The sequence below is a fragment of the Chelonia mydas genome, chromosome 4, assembly GCF_015237465.2.
Source record: "Chelonia mydas isolate rCheMyd1 chromosome 4, rCheMyd1.pri.v2, whole genome shotgun sequence".
NCBI lineage: Eukaryota > Metazoa > Chordata > Testudines > Cheloniidae > Chelonia > Chelonia mydas.
In genome coordinates, this window is record NC_057852.1 from 10,802,301 (window position 1) to 10,823,247 (window position 20,947).

Genomic DNA, 20,947 nt, shown 5'->3' on the forward strand with positions numbered 1-20,947 from the left:
CTTTTATAGTATCAGAGGGCCTTAATAGGAGTCAGGTGGTCACATTAGCTTAATGGCCTCACCTGACTCTTTGCAGCTTAATTGGAGTCAGGTGTTCTCATTAGCCTGGGGCAGCCCCTGCTCTAGTCAGTCAGGGAACAGAAAACTGTTCATCCAGTGACCAGTATATCTGCTTTCTGCTACTCTGCTGTACCCAACTGGCCTGGGTCTATCACAGTGTATATGACATTTCTATGTTATTTCCAAAACATTTCGGAGCCAACCAAAGCCAAGAAGATTCTGAACAGGAAAACAATGTTTCTTCATGCTGGGATCACTCCAAACAACTCTGCAGTTTTCCTTTAAAAATTCTGAAAAAAGCAACTTCTGAAGTGAAGGCTACCATTAGGAATCTAAGCCCAAAAGCTCATTTTATTTGGGAAAATTATCAGACTGCTAAAAGTAGAGGTCTATAATTTAAATTCCACTTCATTCCTAACTAGAGATGCTAGTTACAGTGCAATCATACAGACTTAACATCAAATTGAAATATTTCCAGTGGCACATGTGTAACTGTTCAGTAAAGCATATGCTTATGCTTTCATTATGGCAGAAGTAGTATCCATTGGAAATTTGTCCCAACTGCAACAATTGATGCCCAGCCAATGATGTAGCTGAACTGGTCCACACTCGTAGTGTAGACAAGGAAAGCTGTAATTTGTACTGACGGAGTTTTGCCTGGTTTACAGCATGAGACCTCACTTGAGCACTAAATCCCAAATTTTACTAGAATGTTGTGTAGCAACACAGTTTTGTGTGTGAATTACACAGTGTGCAATCTAGCAAAATGCAAATTAGCAAGGATGGGGACAGGACCAAAACTGGAGTTTACCATGCCAAACAACTAACTATACCAGAGATTATGAAATGAGGAAGTAAGAAATTACAGGTCCGATCTGCAGCTGGCGTATATCTCCATAACTCCAATTACTTCAGTGAAGCTATGCCAATATACACTAGATGGGGACATGGCCCTGTGCCTTCAAACTGTGAGACACCATCTCCAGAAAAATCTCACAGGTTAAGTTTGTTATTTTACAAGGTTTTATTTGTTTAAATTCAAGTTTTTACTAGTTCTTTTTATTCCCATTCCGGCGTCGTGGAGTCATCTTTACATGTAAGTGCACGGATATTGGTGTTGCTCGTGTCGAGGTTTTTGTTAGTCTGCAACAAAAAGACAAACAATAAAGGAAAGGGGTTTAACTATCTGTGCCTCGTGATATATACTCATTTTCAATCCTTAAGTGGTGCCACCTCGTTTTTTGGCCGGGATTACTATAAAATATGGTAACCGAGATTTTTCAGAGCTGCTTAAAACATCAGGACAACCAGTTCTTGCCAAAATTAATGGGTTTTGAGCATCCAAATCCCCTAGGTTGCTTTGAAAACCTCACTTGGTATAGATCAACACATCTGCAAATGTTGACAATAGCATTGGGCAAATTCTAATGTTTTTTTTTTATTATTTTTGCTTCTGCAAAACCTTGCTCCTCAGGATTTCGCTCTAGGAAAACAAAATCCAAATCTGGGGTGATTTGGATATGGGACCCTTACATCCACATCCCCACAGTTTCGGGGCATAATATATAAATGCTTCTGGCTCTGACCCCTCTCTAGCTGACAAACATCTCAAACTGCCAATCAGGGTTCAAACCGAATAATTTGTTTAGAGATGAGGGCGAGATAAGGCATTGGTAGGTCCATTCTCTGGCAGGAAATGCTGGTTATTTGGAGCAACTGGAGTCATTCCAAAGGATAAAAGAAATTACTCTCCAAATATAAATAAATCATAATAAGAATAAGAATGCTTTAGTAGATATATATAGTGCTTTTCATCTTGAAAGCACGTAATGTGAACCAATCAGATATGTGTATTTATTTTATTTTTATCGTAAAAAATTAAAATACACCCCTTGCCTAAAGAGGATGAGCACATGAATAATAATCCAAATACAATTAATCAACATTTTGGCTGCATTTAAGGGAACTCAACCTACTCTTCAGTTAAAAATTCAGTCTTTCTGAACATACAAAAGAGCTATGCACTGAACGTTATAAAGAACTCTTTCAGACAATTGAGAAATCCCACCTCATTACCAGTCTCCAGACATCCAGACCCTTGAGTATGTAAACAGGGGAGTAGTAAATAGGAATTGGGGAAGTGATTTTACCTCTGAATACAGCATTGGTGAGACCGATACCAGAATACTGCATCCACACTGATGTCCATATTTTAAAAAGGATGTCAAAAAATTGAAGAGGGTGCAGAAAAGAGCCAGAAAAATGATTTCAGGGCTGGTGAAAATGCCTTGCAGTAAGAGACTTAAAAGAGCTGCTTAGCTTATCAAAAGGAAGATAGAGAGGGGACTTGATTACAGTATCTAAGTAAAAACAACCAGGAGTCCGGTGGCACCTTAAAGACTAACAGATTTATTTGGACATAAGCTTTCGTGGATAAAAAACCCCCACTTCTTCAGATGCATCTAAGTACCTTCACAAGGAGAAAATAACAGGTACTAAAGGTCTTTTTAATCAGCAGAGAAAGATAGTACAAGAACCAATGGCTGGAAGCTGAAGCCAAACAAATTCAAATTAGAAAAAAGGCACATTTGGGACATTTTTTAACAAGGAGGGCGATTAATCTTTAGAACAAGCTATCAAGGGAAGTGGTGGATTCGCCATCTCTTGATGTCTTCAGATCAACACGGGATGCCTTTCTGGTAGGGTTGTCAATTAATTGCAGTTAACTCAAGCGATTAACTCAAAAAAATGAATCATGATTAAAAAAAATTATTGCAATTAATAGCACTGTTAAACAATAGAATACCAATTGAAATATATTAAATATTTTCGGATTTTTTCTACATTTTCAAATATATCGATTTTTATTACAACACAGAGTACAAAGTGTACAGTGCTCACTTTATATTATTTTATTACAAATATTTGCACTGTAAAAATGACAAAAGACTGTAGTGCAGAGGTTCTCCAACTGTGGTCCGTGGACCACCCGTGGTCCGCGAGCTCCATTCAGGTGGTCCGTGGACAGTTTCCTCTAAGGTGCGCGCCTGGGTGGCTGCACAGGAGAGAATGAAGAGCCACCCACCTAATTAGTGGAGCCAAACAGGCGTGGCTCCACTAATTAGGTGACTGGACCCTGGAGAAGATGCACATGTAAGGTGAGTTGGTGGCCTTGGGAGGAATAGAGGGTAGGTGGGAGGGGGCAATGGGTTGAGAAGAGGCGGTGCAGGGAATTTGGGACATGCAGGGCTGCGGCGGCCAGAGAAGGAGGTGACCTTCCCCAACTCCAAGGCTGTGGCTGCTGGGGAGAGACCCCCCTCCTTCCCAGCCTCAGCTCTGTGGCTGTTGTGGCAGGGGAGAGACCCCCTCCTTCCCAGCCCCAGTTTGGGGGCTGCTGCGGTGGGGGAGAGAGGGCACATCCATTAGAAAGGTAACACTACTGATATTAAAATATGAGTTGTGTGCTTTTATTTGTAGAACAAAAAATATTAATTATTATTACTTTTTTTTAATATAGCACTTTTATCCAACGTGCTTCACAATAGTTAGCTAATGGTACAAACAACATTTGGAAAGATCATTAAGTGGTCTGCCGAGACCCTCAGCAATTTTCAAGTGGTCTGCGGGAAAAAAAAGTTTGAGAACCACTGCTGTAGTGCAATTTCTTTATCATGAAAGTGCAACTTAATGTAGATTTTTTTTGTTACATAACTGCTCTCAAAAACAAAACAACGTAAAACTTTAGAGTCTACAAGTCCACTCTGTCCTACTTCTTGTTCAGCCAATCGCTAAGAGAAACAAGTTTGTTTACATTTACAGGAGATGCTGCTGCCTGCTTCTTATTTACAACGTCACCTGAAAGTGAGAACAGGCGTTCACATGGCACTTTTGTAGTCAACGTTGCAAGGTATTTATGTGCCAGATATGCTAAACATTCGTATGCCCCTCCATTTTTCAGCCACTATTCCAGGGGACATGCTTCTGTGCTGATGGTGCTCATTAAAAAATAATGTGTTAATTAAATTTGTGACTGAACTCCTTGGGGGAGAACTGTATGTCTTCGGCTATGTTTTACCCACAATCTGCCATACATTTCATGTTATAGCAGTCTTGGATGGTGACCCAACACATTTGTTTTAAAAATACTTTCACTGCAGATTTGACAAAACCAATGTGAGACTTCTAAAAATAGCTACAGCACTCGACCCAAGGTTTAAGAATCTGAAGTGCCTTCCAAAATCTGAGAGGGACGAGGTGTGGAGCATGCTTTCAGAAGTCTTAAAAGAGCAACACTCTGATGCGGAAACTATAGAACCTGAACCATCAAAACAGAAACTCAACCTTCTGGTGGTGGCATCTGACTCAGATGATGAAAATGAACATGCATCGATCCAGTTTGCTTTGGATCGTTATTGAGCAGAAACCGTCATCAGCATGGACGCATGTCCTATGGAAGGGTGGTTGAAGATGAAGGACATATGAATCTTTAGCGCATCTGGCATGTAAATATATTGTGACGTCAGCTACAACAGTGCCATGCAAATGCCTGGTCTCGCTTTCAGGTGACATTGTAAACAAGAAGCGGGCAGCATGATCTCCTGCAAATTGTAACCAAGTTTGTTTGTCTGAGCAATTGGCTGAAGTAGGACTGAGTGGACTTGTAGGCTCTAAAGTTTTACACTGAAAAATAAAACAATGCAGTTATTTTTTGTACGTAATTCTACATTTGTAAGTTCAACTTTCATGATAAAGAGATTGCACTACAGTACTTGCATGACATGAATTGAAAAATACGACTTCTTTTGTCTTTTACAGTGCAAATATTTGTAATCAAAAATAAATATAAAGTGAGCACTGTACACTTTGTATTCTGTGTTGTAACTGAAATCAACATATTTGAAAATGTAGAAAGGATCCAAAAATATTTAAATAAATGGTATTCCATTACTGTTTAACAATGCGATTAATCGTGATTAATTTTTTTAATCACACAATTAATAGCCATTAATTTTTTTAATCACTTGACAGCCCTATTTTCTGGAAAAGATGCTTTAGCCAAACACAAGTTACTGGGCTCAGTACAGGAGTAACTGGGTGAAATGTAATAGCCTGTGCTACACAGAAGGTCAGATTAGATGATCGAATGGCCCCTTCTGGCCTCAAATCCTCTGAATCTATGGATACAAAGAATGTACTGGTGATACAAGAGCTACAGGTTTTTCTGAATAGGTCGGTAAATGGTAAATGACTTCACAGCTAACTTTCAACCCAGTCCTTTCAAATCTACACAAAACCGGACACTGTATTAGCTTTCTACAATGATCTAGAAGAAAAGGTCGAATGCTCAGCCCTGTAGCAGGGAAAGTATGGCAGAACTAGCTTTTTCTACTTACTTCTTTGATGCTGCACGCTCAGTGACCTTCTTTGCCACCCCAGTACCTTGTGGCGGCAAAGTCTTGCTCTTCACAACTGGGAGTTCTTGATATGAAGTTTGTACCTGGGCCTCTGTACATAAACGGGACGAACGCCACTTGTTCCCCACAGGTATTTCAACACGCGAGGTCTGCACCTGGGCCTCGGCATATTCAGGGTGTGGAAGCTTCAGCTCTACCTCCTCCTTCAGCGTCTCCTCTGCTAATATTTTAACATCTGGGGGAGTCGGAGGCACTGCTTTCTCTTCTGTTATTTCAACCCTCGTGGTTTGCATCTCAGCCTGTGTTTGGGACAGGGAAGGAGCCTTCTCTTTTGCCTCTGGCAATTCAAGCCTGGAGGTTTGCACCTGGGCCTCAACTTGTAGTCGTGACGAATGCCACTTGTTCCCTGCTGGTATGTCTACATATGAAGTTTGCACCTGGGCCTCCGTCAGTGTTAATGGGAGGGGCTTCTCTTTGATTGGGGTAGCGGGCATCTCATCCTCCAACTCTGGTACTTCAAAATATGAAGACTGGATGTGAACCTCAGTTTGTGATGGGGAAGGAAAGGCCATCTCTGCTTCTGTTACTGCAAGTTTGGAGGTTTGCACCTGAGCCTCGGTTAATGATGGGGAAGAAAGCTTCTTCAATAACTCAATACTTGACGTTTGCACCTGGGCCTCGGTTAGTAAGAGGGAAGAAAACTTCTTCAGTAACTCAATGGTTGAGGTTTGCACCTGGGCCTCAGCTTGTAACCGTGACGAACGCCATTTATTGCCTACTGGTATGTCTACATATGAGGTTTGCACAGCAGCGTCAGCTACAGGTTTGGTGAGAGACTTTTCTTCTATTGGGAATGGGGCCTCCTCCTCTTCCTCTGCTTCTGTTACTGCAAGTTTGGAGGTTTGCACCTGGGCCTCGGTTAGTGAGGGGGAAAGAGGCACGTCCTCTGCTTCTGTTACTGCAAGTTTGGAGGTTTGCACCTGAGCCTCGGTTAGTAAGAGGGAAGAAAACTTCTTCAGTAACTCAATGCTTGAGGTTTGCACCTGGGCCTCAGCTTGTAACCGTGACGAACGCCATTTATTCCCTACTGGTATGTCTACATATGAGGTTTGCACAGCAGCTTCACTTTGGGTTGTGGGGACAGGCTTTTCTTCTACCAGGAATGGGGCCGTCTCCTCTTCCGCTTCTGTTAATGCAAGTTTTGAAGTTTGCACATGGACCTCGGTTTGTGATGGGAAAAGAGGCACTTCCTCTATTCCTGTTATTGAAAGTTTGGAGGTTTGCACCTGGGCCTCAATTTGTGATGGGGAAAGAGGCACTTCCTCTGTTCCTGTTATTGAAAGTTTGGAGGTTTGCACCTGGGCCTCAATTTGTGATGGGGAAAGAGGCACTTCCTCTGCTTCTGTTACTGCAAGTTTGGAGGTTTGCACCTGGGCCTCGGTTAATGATGGGGAAGAAAGCTTCTTCAATAACTCAATACTTGACGTTTGCACCTGGGCCTCGGTTAGTAAGAGGGAAGAAAACTTCTTCAGTAACTCAATGCTTGAGGTTTGCACCTGGGCCTCAGCTTGTAACCGTGACGAACGCCATTTATTCCCTACTGGTATATCTACATATGAGGTTTGCACAGCAACTTCACTTTGGGTTGTGGGGACAGGCTTTTCTTCTACCAGGAATGGGGCCGTCTCCTCTTCCGCTTCTGTTAATGCAGGTTTTGAAGTTTGCACATGGACCTCGGTTTGTGATGGGAAAAGAGGCACTTCCTCTGTTCCTGTTATTGAAAGTTTGGAGGTTTGCACCTGGGCCTCAATTTGTGATGGGGAAAGAGGCACTTCCTCTGCTTCTGTTACTGCAAGTTTGGAGGTTTGCACCTGAGCCTCGGTTAATGATGGGGAAGAAAGCTTCTTCAATAACTCAATACTTGACGTTTGCACCTGGGCCTCAGTTAGTAAGAGGGAAGAAAACTTCTTCAATAACTCAATGCTTGAGGTTTGCACCTGAGCCTCAGCTTGTAACCGTGACGAACGCCATTTATTCCCTACTGGTATGTCTACATATGAGGTTTGCACAGCAACGTCAGCTACAGGTTTGGTGAGAGACTTTTCTTCTATTGGGAATGGGGCCTCTTCCTCCTCCTCTGCTTCCGTTACTGCAAGTTTGGAGGTTTGCACCTGGGCCTCGGTTAGTGAGGGGGAAAGAGGCACGTCCTCTGCTTCTGTTACTGCAAGTTTTGACGTTTGCACCTGGGCCTCAGTTAGTGAGGGGGAAGAAAGCCTCTTCAGTAACTCAATGCTTGAGGTTTGCACCTGGGCCTCAGTTTGTAGCCGTGACAAACGCCACTTATTCCCTGCTGGTATGTCCACATATGAGGTTTGCACAGCAGCTTCACTTTGGGTTGTGGGGACAGGCTTTTCTTCTACCAGGAATGGGGCCGTCTCCTCTTCTGCTTCTGTTAATGCAAGTTTTGAAGTTTGCACCTGGACCTCGGTTTGTGATGGGAAAAGAGGCACTTCCTCTATTCCTGTTATTGAAAGTTTGGATGTTTGCACCTGGGCCTCAATTTGTGATGGAGAAAGAGGCACTTCCTCTGTTCCTGTTATTGAAAGTTTGGAGGTTTGCACCTGGGCCTCGATTTGTGATGGGGAAAGAGGCACTTCCTCTGTTCCTGTTACTGAAATTTTGGAGGTTTGCACCTGGGCTTCCTTTTGTGAGAGGGAAGAAAGTGTCTTTAATAATTCATGACTTGAGGTTTGCACTTGGGCCTCGGCTTGTAGTCGTGTCGAACGCCACTTATTCCCTGCTGGTATGTCTACATATGAGGTTTGCACTTCAACTTCAACAAATAATGGGAATAAATTCTTCACCTGCATGTCTTGAAAGTCAAGATCTGGGGTCTGCTCCAGGGGCTCACTTTCTATGGGGAATAAAGTCTCCGTATCTAGTACTTCAATATATGATGTTTGCACCTGGGCCTCCATTTGTGATGGGAATGAAGTCTCCTCCTCTGATATTTCAAGATCTGAGGTTTGTACCTGGGCCTCACTTTCAAACGGGAGGAAAGTCTCTTCGCCTGGTAGTTCAAGATTTGAGGTTTGCACCTGGGCTTCTGTTTGTAATCGCGACCAACGCCACTTATCTCCTGGTGGTATTTCGACATAGGAAGTTTGCACCTGGACATCAGCGCAGAATGGATCTTCTGCAATTTGCTGTAAACAACAAAAAACAACCCCCCCATAAACATGGCCATCTACTTCTCAAAGCAAAAGTGAAGCTCCTGTGATGTTGCCCTCCATATGTTTTATAGAGTTTTATATGCTTATGAGTGTAAATATGATGTAATTGGAATATGCTTTATGCAAAAGGTCTCTTGTAAGGTATCATAACAAAGGTTATAACCTACTGAATATATTCCTCCTATTTGTATGTATGTATCATGGATGTATGATGCTCAAATAAATTTGTTAGTCTCTAAGGTGCCACAAGTACTCCTTTTCTTTTTGCGGATACAGACTAACACGGCTGCTACTCTGAAACCTGTATCATTCTTGTATCTGAAGCTAAAAAAATATAAAGTATAACTCTAGGGTCCTATTGTAATTATGCAAAGTGTGGGCCATTGATGGTGGTTTAGAATCTTGATAGCTCCCACTGACTAGGACAATTGGTTGTAATTGGTTCTGTTTACTTGCAAGCCTTCCTGTGTTTGTGTTAGCCAGCCCAGGAAAAATGGAGGCTGGGGGTCTCACAGGACATGTGACCATGTCACATGATGCTGAAATCCATCTTACATCTGGTACTTTTCCATTTAGAAGGAGGGGTGGGGACCCAGAGAGACAAAAGATTCCTGCCTTGGGCCAAAGCTATAAAAGGGGGTGGAACAGAACAAAGGGGGCTGCCAGTCATGAGAAATCCCCTAGTTACCACCTGAACTGGAACTAACAAGAACTGTACCGGGGAAAGGATTGGGCCCAGACTAGGAAGGAGTGTAGTCTGTTAAAGAAGCTTATTGGAACATCTCAGAGGGTGAGATTTTACCTGTAAACAGTTTCTTAATGTATTATGCTTAGACTTGTGTGTTTTTTGCTTTATTTTGCTTGGTGACTTACTTTGTTCTGTCTGTTATTACTTGAAACCACTTAAATCCTACTTTTGATACTTAATAAAATCACTGTTATTAGTAAACCCAGAGTAAGTGATTAATACCTGAGGGAGCAAACAGCTGTGCATATCTCTCTATCAGTGTTTTAGAGGGCAGACAATTTATGAGTTTACCCTGTATAAGCTTTATACAGAGTAAAATGGATTTATTTGGGGGTTTGGATCCCATTGGGAACTGGGTGTCTGGGTGCTGGAGATAGGTGACTTGCTGAGCAGTTTTTGGTTAAAGTCTGGGGGCGTGGATCAGACCTGGGTCTGTGCTGCAGCAGGCTAGCATGTCTGGCTCAACAAGGCAGGGTTCCGGAGTTCCAAGCTGGCAGGGAAAGCAGGCTCAGAGGTAATTTCAGCACGTCAGGTGACAGTCCCAAGGGGGACTCTGTGACCGAACCCATCACAGTTCCACAGCTAGAAAGTCCTCCACCCCTTGGCATAACAACCCACACAAGCCAACAAAATAAAGAACAGCCAAAGAGACCTATAGGACATTGTTCTCAGACCGGTAGCTTACTTACTGCTGCTGCTTTTAGTGGGCAGCAGCATGGCACAAAGTAGTGCCCCTGTCTGTTGACTGAGCAATGAGGTGGAGGCTGTGGTCATTATCTGTGCAAAAGATAGACATCAGCATCCAAGCTGCTCATCTTGTGGACAATGAAGAACTGTGATGGCAGTAAAGGAAACAGAAGCAGGCAGTATGCTTTGTGCATGTGTCCCATTTGCAACCACTCAGCCTGCATGCTTGCATTTCAGCAAGAGATGTCCTAGAAGGCACTGGGAAATGGAGTGATGGCAAGTCATGGCCATGTGATTATTACAGTACTTGCATGAGTACTGTGCAGTTTTTAAATGGGGAGAAAAAATGCATGGCTTGCCAGTTTTACAATTTGATATGTTATCCAAGAGCATCCCTCAAAAAAAGGATGAAAAACTCAGGGCTGCAACATTTAATTTCTGTCACTTGTGGGTTCAGGAAAACCTGCAATACTTAACTGGGTTTTATCAACAAATAAAAATGTTAAGGGACAGTTTTTTCAAACAAGCTCAGTACCCAACAGCTCCCATTTAAGTACCTAAATAAGGTGACACGGTTTCCAAAATTGTTCATCAGTACCTATTAAGAACATGGGAGATCTCCATTACATGACAGTTTTACCACTGACATCAGTGACAGCAAATGCTGAGAGCTTTTCAAAATCCTTCCCAATGGCAGCTGCTGGGGGCTGAGCCCTTGTGAAAATTTGACCATTTTGTTTAGGTGCCTAAATGGGATCTGAGTTCCTTTTGAAAAATCTAGCCTTAAAAGTTGATTTACAAATAGCTTAAGACCAATTATTTAAAACTTGTTAGAATCTGGTTTTGAACATACCCTTCACATTTAATAGATCTTCTCTGGATTTATTATTATTAGGGAAATGTACCATTCTGTCTCTGAGATTTAAAAGTATATAGCCCATATTTATGTATTACCTATACAAAAACAATATTTTGTATTCCCCTTGCTGGCTGTGTTGCAGCTGTTCAGCTGACCAACAAACCCTATTTCCAGAGCAATGAAGAGTAATGTTATTATTTGTATTGCAGTAGTCCTGAGAAATCCCAGTCATGGATCAAGACCCCATTGTGATTGGCATTGCACAACACAGAACAAAGAGATAGTAACAGCTCCTTGGGGTGAAACCTATCATCAAAGATTATTGGATGGTGAGGGAAACACATGAAACAAATCAAAGGACAAAAATTCTAAATCCTATTAGAAATAGAAGGGTTGGAGGAGCTGTAGGATTTCATTATGTTCACAGTGGAAAAAGACAAAAACAGAAAGACATTTTATTCTTGAAATCAATGGAAGAATAAAATTATTTTTACATACCCCTTGACAGTGTTTCTTTACATTTTAAAAGGACTCATTCCCTGTAGCATAATAATAAATTGCAAACTATTAAGTGCTAAATTCTGATACAGTTACTCCCAATGAATAGGACCTTACTCCACAAGTAGCACCTGTATGAATAAACGGGACTACTTACAGAATAAACTAGCATTCAGTGTGCAGTTAAGGGTATTGGGCTCTAGCCTTACATGATATATATATATACACATGCATCCAATGAAGTGAGCTGTAGCTCACGAAAGCTTATCCTCAAATAAATTGGTTAGTCTCTAAGGTGCCACAAGTACTCCTTTTCTTTTTGCGAATACAGACTAACACGGCTGTTACTCTGAAACATGATATATATTGTGATTTTGAAAAGAGCCTAAGAGAGGTATGTTAGGAAAAAAAGGTTTCCCTCCCATCTAGGGTTGGGAGGGTAGCCTTCCCTGGACTTCGGTATTAGCCAAACAAACACAGAGTCAGGACTCTTAGATAAAATGAGGCACTTTAATGCTAGCAAGTACGACAGCTGAAGGGCTCACCAATTCCTACACAGAGGAATATGGCAAAGCCCAGAACAAAGAACAAGGTAGAGCTTTTATAGCTTGGTTCAACATACTTTGTGATATCTCTTCCAGTTCAAACCGGTCAACCCCTGTTGGTCTGAGTCCTGAGGTATGAACATGGAGGCCCATCTGTATAAGGAATTCTTTCCCCAAACAGGGAGTACAGGTTACACATAGTTCAAATTCTTTCTACCCATAAACATAGGGAAAGGACAGATAAGCATAGAAAAAAGACAGAAGCCTAGCTGTACATGAGTATAGGGTTTTTTCTGGTTCTTTTCTTTATCAGTTAGATGCACAAATCCCATTAAAATCCATGCACACACAAACACAAATAGGGTAGGACATATTGAAAAGGCTAATATCTTTCTGGGATGTACTAACAGGAGTGTTATATGAAAGACCCAGAAAGTAATTGTCCCTTGGCACTGGTGAGGCCTCAGCTGGAGTACTTTTCCAGTTCTGGGTGCCACAATTCAGGAAAGATGCAGACAAACTGGAAAGAGTCCAGAGCAGAGCAACAAAAATGAGCTTTAGAAAAGCTGACCTATGAGGAAAGGTTAAAAAAATTGGGCATGTTTAATCTTGAGAGAAGACGACTGAGGGGAGACCTGATAATCTTCAAATAAGCTAAGAGCTGCTATGTAAGAGGATGGTGATCAATTGTTCTCCATGTTCACTGAAGGTAGGACTAAAAGTAATGAGCTTAATCTGAAGCAAGGGAGATTTAGGTTGGATATTAGAAAAAACTTTCTAACTATAAGGGTAGTTACGCTCTGGAATAGTCTTCCAAGGGAGGTTGTGGAATCCCAACACTGAAGGTTTTTAAGAACAGACTGGACAAACACCTGTCAGGGATGGGCTAGGATTACTTGGTTCTGCCTCAGCATAAAGGGCTGGACTCAATGACCTCTCGCGGTCCCCTCCAGGCCTATATATCTATGATTTCTATGATATTATAACCCAACGGAACTCCAGATTATGTCTATGTTTATCATAGTGAATTTAGCAGATGAGCTGTAGGAGAGATGCTGCTCAAAGTGCATTTAACCCATGTGACTCTATATAATAACACGTGCTGTGTGGTGTATTATTTACTTAAAAGAGCATATGTAATTAAAGCTACCCACTCACCACAGGTCCTTCAGCTCATGCAAATATTTACCTGTTTTATTTCTTCTGCCTCCTCAGCAGAGTCCTCTGGCTCAATGTTGTTTACATTTATACTGCAACACAGGATGGGACAGAGAGATTCAGAGCCTGTTAATCTCTCAGTAATGGTGCATTTAATTAATACAATAAAATAATATGTAGCTATCATAATACACAACACAGAAAATCTGTAAAATAGTAAGGACATGATTCTAACAATTTTGGGGTGACAAAGCAAAATGTCTTTCCCTCACAGTTTGGCACAGGAAGGGATGATACTTGTAGAAGTTGTGCTTTCTCCCTTGCCACCCCTTATGTGTAGGAAAACCTCCTCATACAAATTCATGAAGTTGCCACTCTATATTCTTTCAGTCCCTCCTTAAAACCTACCTCTGCCATAACACCTATAAATCCCTCCTGTTTGGCGTTTTCGCAGGCAACCGGCAAGCTGAGACTTAAGCTTTCCTGCTAAATTCTCTTCATTTTATTGTTATTTCATCTTCCAAACTTCAACCCAACACCCGCTCTGAAATCCACATTTGTTTTGTCCACCTAGCACATCCTGTCATATGTGAAATCCAGGTTCCAGTGATGTCAATGAGAGTTTTGCCATTAACTTCAATGGGGCCAAGATTTCACCCCTAGATTGCACACTCTCTAGGCCAGGGACTGGAGATTTTGCTACGTCCCTATACCTACAAACAGCAAACAAAACTGTCCTTTCTGAATTTCCATCTTTAATAATCCAGTGCTGAACATGCTTTCTGGATGGAGGGCCAGAGGTGAGGGCAAAGGTGGTTTTAAGGTCTCTTTGCAGCAAAAGCTTCAATCATGGGGCCAGCTGGCTGTCAGTCTGTCCCCAGCATAAAGTAGAGCAACCTCAAGGCTGTTCTACTTCACACTTGGCAGCCTTCAGTCCCACACAGTGATGAGCTGCCAAAATCTTAACATCCTCGACACCCCCCCCCAGGACCCCTGCCCCATCCACCCCCCTCCCCGTCCCCTGACTGCCCCCAGAACCAGGCAGAAGGGTCTTGTGGGCCACTGTAGTGGATGCCCACCCCACCTCCAAGAGCCAGAGGGACCTGCCGGGGGGCGAGGTGGGGAGTCCCAGCAGTGCCTACCTGGGGCAGCTCCCAGGAAGCATCGGCAGGTCCCTCTGGCTCCTAGGGGCGGAGTAGCATAGCTGGGGGGGAGCAGGGGGAGCGGCCGCTCCCCCCACTGATCACATCAAAAGTGGCGCCTTAGGCGCTGACTGCATGGGTGCTCCGGGGCTGGAGCACCCACGGGGAAAATTTTGTGGGTGCAGAACACCCACCGGCAGCTCCCCACCTCGCGCCGGGCCCCAGCTCACCTCACCTTCGCTCTGCCTCTGCCACTGAAAGCACCGCCCCGCTCTGCTTCTCCACCCCCCCACCAGCTTCCCGCAAATCAGCTGTTTGGCGGGAAGCCTGGGAGGGCTGAGAAGCAGGCGGCAGCTTCACACTCAGGCCAAGGGTGGCGGAGGTGAGCTGGGAGGGGGGAGCGGTTCCCCTGCGCCCCCCCCCCCGGGTTACCTGCTGCGGCGTGGGCGGCCCTCCTCGCGCCCCCCTGCCCCAGCTCACCTCCGCCTCCCTGGGCCCGAGCGCGAAGCCACCGCCTGCTTCTCAGCCCTTCCCGGCTTCCCACTTGAACAGCTGATTCACGGGAAGCCTGGGGGCGGGGCGGAGAAGCAGAGCAGGGCGGCGCGTTCAGGGGAGGAGGCAGAGGTGGAGCAGCGGGAAGCTGGGGTCACGGATGGGGTGGGGCGGGGAGCTGCCGGTAGGTGCTCTGCACCCATCAAATTTTCCCCGTGGGTGCTCCAGCCCCGGAGCACCCATGGAGTCGGCACTTAAGGTGCCACTTTTGGCCGGTTAAATTTAGAAGCCCTCGCGGAACAACCGGTTCTAAAAGGGCTTCTAAATTTAACAACCGGTTCTAGCGAACCAGTGAGAACCGGCTCCAGCTCACCACTGGTCCCACACCCCTCTTTGTCTAGCCATGCCATCTCCCACTGGTGGAGAGCTGCTGGAGGAGTACTAAGACAGTCCCCCAGCCCCAGGTGCAGGTTCATGTTGGGGCAGGGGGCACGAAGGGGCTGGAGCCAGAGCATAATGCGCTCCAGCTATTCTCTGCTTGTCAGAGCCCTTGAGGGGTATGGGAAACGGCGTGTGGGCTGGCAGCGGTTCTCAAACTGTGGGTCAGGACCCCAAAGTGGGTTGTGACCCCATTTTTGGGGGGTTGCCAGGGCCAGCGACCCAGGGCTGAAGCTGAAATCCGAGCTCCACTTCCACCTGGGATGGCAAGAGGCCCGGGCTCCGGCCCCCTCTTACCCCACCTGGGGCGGCGAGAGGCCCCGGCTCTGTCTCCCCCCCACCCCCACCCCGGGGTCATGTAGAAATGTTGTTGTCAGAAGGGAGTCGCAGTGCAGTGAGGTCGGAGAACCGCTGGGGGGTCAGGCAGGGCCCAGAGGACAGGGAGAACAAAGCTGGCCTCGAGCCCCTCCACCCTCCTTGTGCTGGGCGTAGGGCAGAGAGCTCAGGCTGGCGCTGGGCTCTCGCCTCATGATTTTACCTCAGCTTGAGCTGACGGCCCCTGGCTGAGTCTGCTGGGGGCAGGCCGCCCCGCGCTGGTCTCACTCACGCTCCCACAAGGCCATGCCTGGGGGTGACTGGATGCCCTGAGAGACCCCTGGTGACTCTTCTCAGCTCAGACCGCACCCTCGCTCCCATGCACCCAGCCCAGCGGAGCCCATACAGGCCTGGCCCTGCACCCAGCCCTCTTGGCCACCGGCGACAGCCAGGGTGCTAGCACCAAGGGCAGCAAGATGGCTTCTTTTCCCCGCGGGCGCCCTGCCGGGTGGAGCCACGGAGAGGGCACAGCCGGATGCCGCAGGACCTTGCCAGCTGCCAGGTAAGAAGGACACAATGAGGGGCAGAGTGCTCGGGGGCCTGGCTGGGGGGAGGGAATAGGATTTAAGGGGGAACAACGTGGCGGGATGGCGGCTCCAAGAAGGAGCAGACTGCGGGTTCCCCTTGAGCCCTTCTACCTCCATTCTGCCTTTCCATGAAGCCCCTGTCCCCAGGGGGAGATTGGCAGGTCAGTCCCATCTGGATAAGTTTGGGTCACTCTGTCCCATCTGGATAAGCTCTGTGCACTCAAACCTTAGAACTTCCATGTTTCTAAGGTCCACTTGGGGTAAGCAAGCTGGGAAGCAGAAACCTTTCATTATCTCCTTCCCCATTTCCTCCAGCTCCCAGCATCATCCCGGGAATATGTTTGCCAGACATTCCAGTCAGTTGTTGGGTGCTGATCGGTGCACCATCTTATCAGCGATCTGGCATGATTTCCAACCTTCCCGTTAGCCTTCGAGGAGATAAGGAAGCAGGAAGCGTTATTCATACTTCCTGTGTCAGTGTCCCATGCCGAAGCTGCACTGAGTACAAATGTGTACGCAGCTGCTCCCAGGGAAGGTATTGGAGTGTTGGTCCAAAATATTCTACCAGCTCTCTAAACACAACTCGTCTCTGAAACATGCCACAGCCAGGGCTGGGATAACCATACATACCTTAGTATCCTAGTACTGCATTAGGAGCTGATGGCTGTGAACACTGTCTCTAGCATGCAGGAAGGTCGGGCCCAAGCTTTACTGCTTTGATCAGGGTCAGATGGCAAAGAGTCCAGCTCAGCCAGCATTTGCTGACCTTCACAGTGTGTTGCAAGGAACTATTATTTCCCATGCTATTTCCAAGAAGATGGGTGAATGGGAGAGAGGGGCTGAAGGGAAAGGCTCTGGATTTTATGGATTGGGAAGAATAATTATGGTTGAACTGAGTCAGTTTGAACTTTTGCATATAATTGGTGGCATTGTACATGACATGGGAGCACTGGAAAAGCATTTGATAAAGATGAATATCCAGTATTACTGTACTGTATTTCGGTTATCAACTTTTTGTTAAAGACAAAAGTAAATTGCTGATAGTACATTTTCTTATGTAAGGATTAAAAGGGAGCAATAACAAATGCAAAAGGTAAGGGACTACAGCAGAGCTATGAGGAAAAGGTAATAAACAACGTGCCATAATCACAGCATCTTCCTCACTTCCTTTCTTAAAGCATTGTGTAGTATTCCCGTGAGCAATTAAATAGCTGTCGTGTTCTACCACAGAGGTGGCTGCAGTTCAGTGAAGGATGAAGTGACCCCTACGTGCTGTTATGCATAACTGTGCCCATAACCAGTCACACATTTAGTACCTTCCGACAAGCTCAAACTGGTTTGCTTTTACAAACATTAACACCTGCAGCACCTTTGTTTAGCACCTTTCATCCTAAGGTTTCCCAAAGTGCTTTATAAGATTATATATGCAGTGTATTGTTAAACTGTCCAACACCACTCAGCCCTCCAACAAAGGGCAGAACAAAGATGTGGAAAGCAGAACTGTTCTGGAGATGCCAACATCTCCCTATTAAAGGGCCTCATCTCTCCCCTACCTTCCCCAGGGCCACACGTGTTTGTAGATGTCTCATGCCAAACTTACAACTAAGGCCTTGTCTACACTAGATGGGGTGCCTATATAGCTATATTGGATAAACACTCTTGGGGAGGTACAGTTTATACTGGCAAAAGACTTCTTACTGCTTATACCAGTTCCCCAAACAAAATAAGCTATACCAGCAAAAGGATGTTTTGGTTAGTATAATTGCATCTACATGAGGGTTTTTGCTGGTGCAGCTGCTATATCAGGTAGTGGCAATTTTTCCACACTACCTACCAACATAGATAAGCCAACAAAACTTTCAAGTGTAGACAGGCCTTAGTCAATTCCTTAGAAACAGAAATGTGGCTTACCTTATTGAAGATTTTGTTTGCGGAGGGCCAGCACAGCAAAAACATTGTTTCCAGCTCCCTGTAAGCAGAACAGCAAAAGACAGAAGGACAATAGGGCTTTTGCCTTCCAGTTTATTCATCGCAGGGATTCCAATGTACCCTAAACTTGGAAAGCGATTGATTTATAGATTCCCAAGGTCAGAAGGGACATCTAGGTTGATCTCCTGTACAATACAGGCCATAGAATGTCCCCAAAATAATTCCTAGAGCATATATTTTAGAAAAACATCCAATCTTGATTTAAAAATGGCCAGTGATGGAGAGTTCACCATGACCCTTGGTAAACTGTTTCAATGATTGATTACACTCACCAGTAAAAATTGACACCTTATTAAGATGAACCCTGACTCTGGCTGAACTCTGAAAAATTAAACACAAACAGCAACTGGTGCTGATTATATGCATAGGCTAGGTCTATACTAGGGAATGTTTACAAAAGATTGCCACCATTGCAATGTTAGGAGCCCTAGTGTAGAGAGCTTTCTGGCTGTAGCAGCCATTTTCAGCATCAGCTTATTTAAGCGAGCCCAGTTGACACAGTGCTGAAAATGGCTGGCAGAGTCAGACTACACTTACACTTCCTCACATGGCTAATGCAGCAATATTAGCAACAGTGAAAACTCTTCTAGACAAGGCCATTCAGAAAAGAAAAATCTTGAAGTCATTGGAGACTCCTGTTTCGGTTAAGTGAGCATTTTTGGGGGTGGGAAGACAAGACCAAATTAGTTCCATGATCAAACAACTCTACTGCCTCCCCATGCATTGCAAGATCCAGTTCTAAACTGACCACTTTAACTCACACCCCTGGGATGCCAATCTCACAGATTTTGTCTATCACCTCTCCTTTCATTTTTCACACCTCTTGTTTTAATTTGCCCTTCTCTCCTTCCCTCTGTGCAACTGGGTGCTAGCGGTGAAGGAGGCTTCTCCTTTGCCATTATTGCCATCTGAAACAGCCTTATTGTATCTCTCTGCCTCTCCAATTATCCGTCTCATTTCAAACAGGTGGTGGAAACATAACTTTTCTCTCTGCTTAGTTTTTCTTTCTCTCTGTTATTGTATTCTTTAACTCAGCAAAGCAATTTGGGATACAATTTGAATGAAAGATATACAAAATTAAGTTGTATAGTGTACCAGTTATTCCTCAAAAATGTCATGCAAGAATCCTTGTGACAATTAGGTGATTTGGAAGCACAATAGAGGGACCCCAACATTTCTCATATGTGATGTAACACTATAGTATAATAATGAAGTGGTACTTAGTGAAATAAGTTTTAGGTATCTCAGCTCTGACTTGATATAACACAGTAAAGAGCATGATGCAAAATTAATGGATTTGTTGAGCCACTCAGGAGACATCAGAGGACTGAGACATAACGACAATAGGCTCACACATTGGAAACCAAATGATGCTAGTGACTTTTTGAGCACTGTTACCATACACCAAGAGAAACACATAGACTCCCTGAACTGGTATAAACCCCAGTGCAGAATATGTTTTAAACAACCTCAGGAGAAGGACGTGAAACAGAAGTGCAAACACACCTCCTTGGGATCCGTGGCTTATTAAAGCTTTCCTGAGTTTTAGCCACATGGACTTGCCTCGGTGGAGGGGCTTGTTTTTCTAAGATCACCAGGGCTGCTCTTGCTGACAAGTCCTAGGACTTTATTGTCTGGCAGAAACAACGAGGAGTCTTGTGGCACCTTAAAGACTAACACATTTATTAGAACATAAGCTTTCGTGGGCTATGACCCACTTCAGCCCACAAAAGCTTATGCTCTAATAAATTTGTTAGTCTTTAAGGTGCCGCAAGACTCCTCGTTGTTTTTGCTGAAACACAGTAACAAGGCTACCACTCTGAAACTTGTCTGGGCAGGGAATTTCCAGGTCAGGATTCAAATTTCCCCTTTCAGCTTTTATCACGCAGTGCAAGGCATATTTGTTCTGGCAGGTCTTTCAATAATCATACTGGTAAATCTGCAGCTTAGTGTTTTGGGCCAGCTGACTTGGACTGCAACTCCTGAGGACAGAGTTGGGCTTTAATTGCCGCCATGCTCCCTGGATGCTAGTGCAATAGGTGTCATTTAAAATAAATCTTGGGGAGCAGAGGGAGCCGGCAGCATTTCCAGCCTGGGGCCCAGGGCCGCTGCCAGCTGAGTGTGGCCTGGGACACCAGTGCTAAAGTGAGGCTGGGTGCACAGGGAGAGCTGGGAGCCTGCCCCCTGCCCTATGGCTGGGGTTGCTGCGCCCCGCTGGGGCAAAGTGGGGCAGTCCGGTCTCTGTGCAGGGAAGCCCCACAGGGCACAGCCCCCTCCCTCTTCGGGTGACCAGATGTCCTGGTCCCTCTCACCTTTCTTCTCCCCCATAGCATCAGCTGCCTCTGCCCCTCTCAGCCCCCACGCGGGGCTGGGCAGCCGGTGGGGGGCGCTGACTGGCTGCCTTCTCCGCCCGGCGCACTAAACCCCCTCCATCCCTCCCGCCCCGTGGGAAACTCAGGGCCCCCGTGACATCCCAAGGGGCTTTTCTGACGTCACGCGGGCAAATACCGACAACGCCATACAGCCGGGCGCTCGGCGGGCGCCTTTCGCTGGGCGCGCTGCAGCACTCCGGAGTCCGCGATCCAGTGTGTGGGCAACGCGGATTGAGCAGGCTGCTCCGCGTGCCCTGTCCTGCTGCGTCCGCATGGATTATACTGCTGCTAAATCTGCATTGCACGCGGATTGCAGCACTGCATCCAGTGTCGATTTGGCGGTGTAATCGGTGTGGATCCAGTCATAGCATCTGTCTCCAGTGTAGATTCGGCCGTGTAATCCATGTACC

At 45.3% G+C, this 20,947-nt stretch overlaps 1 protein-coding gene across 3 annotated transcripts; it reads right to left on the bottom strand.

Moving 5' to 3' along the window:
- Positions 1 to 290: 290 nt before the first annotated feature.
- LOC122465677 (selection and upkeep of intraepithelial T-cells protein 5-like) lies at positions 291 to 19,692 on the bottom strand. Of its 3 annotated transcripts, none has more exons than XM_043545886.1 (6): positions 18,986 to 19,692; positions 18,088 to 18,145; positions 13,234 to 13,294; positions 8,168 to 8,680; positions 5,454 to 8,023; positions 935 to 1,203 (listed from the first exon to the last, which is right to left on the bottom strand). In XM_043545886.1, the coding sequence occupies exons 1-6, from the start codon at positions 19,071 to 19,073 to the stop codon at positions 1,110 to 1,112; spliced, it is 3,384 nt and encodes a 1,127-aa protein (XP_043401821.1). In that variant the 5' UTR covers positions 19,074 to 19,692; the 3' UTR covers positions 935 to 1,109. The 3 variants fall into 3 exon arrangements, with proteins under 3 accessions (XP_043401819.1, XP_043401821.1, XP_043401820.1); XM_043545885.1 differs by lacking the exon at positions 18,986 to 19,692 and adding an exon at positions 18,438 to 18,949; XM_043545884.1 differs by lacking the exon at positions 18,986 to 19,692 and adding an exon at positions 18,438 to 18,949 and having other exon boundaries at positions 291 to 1,203; positions 5,454 to 8,680.
- Between the last annotated feature and the right edge of the window lie 1,255 nt (positions 19,693 to 20,947).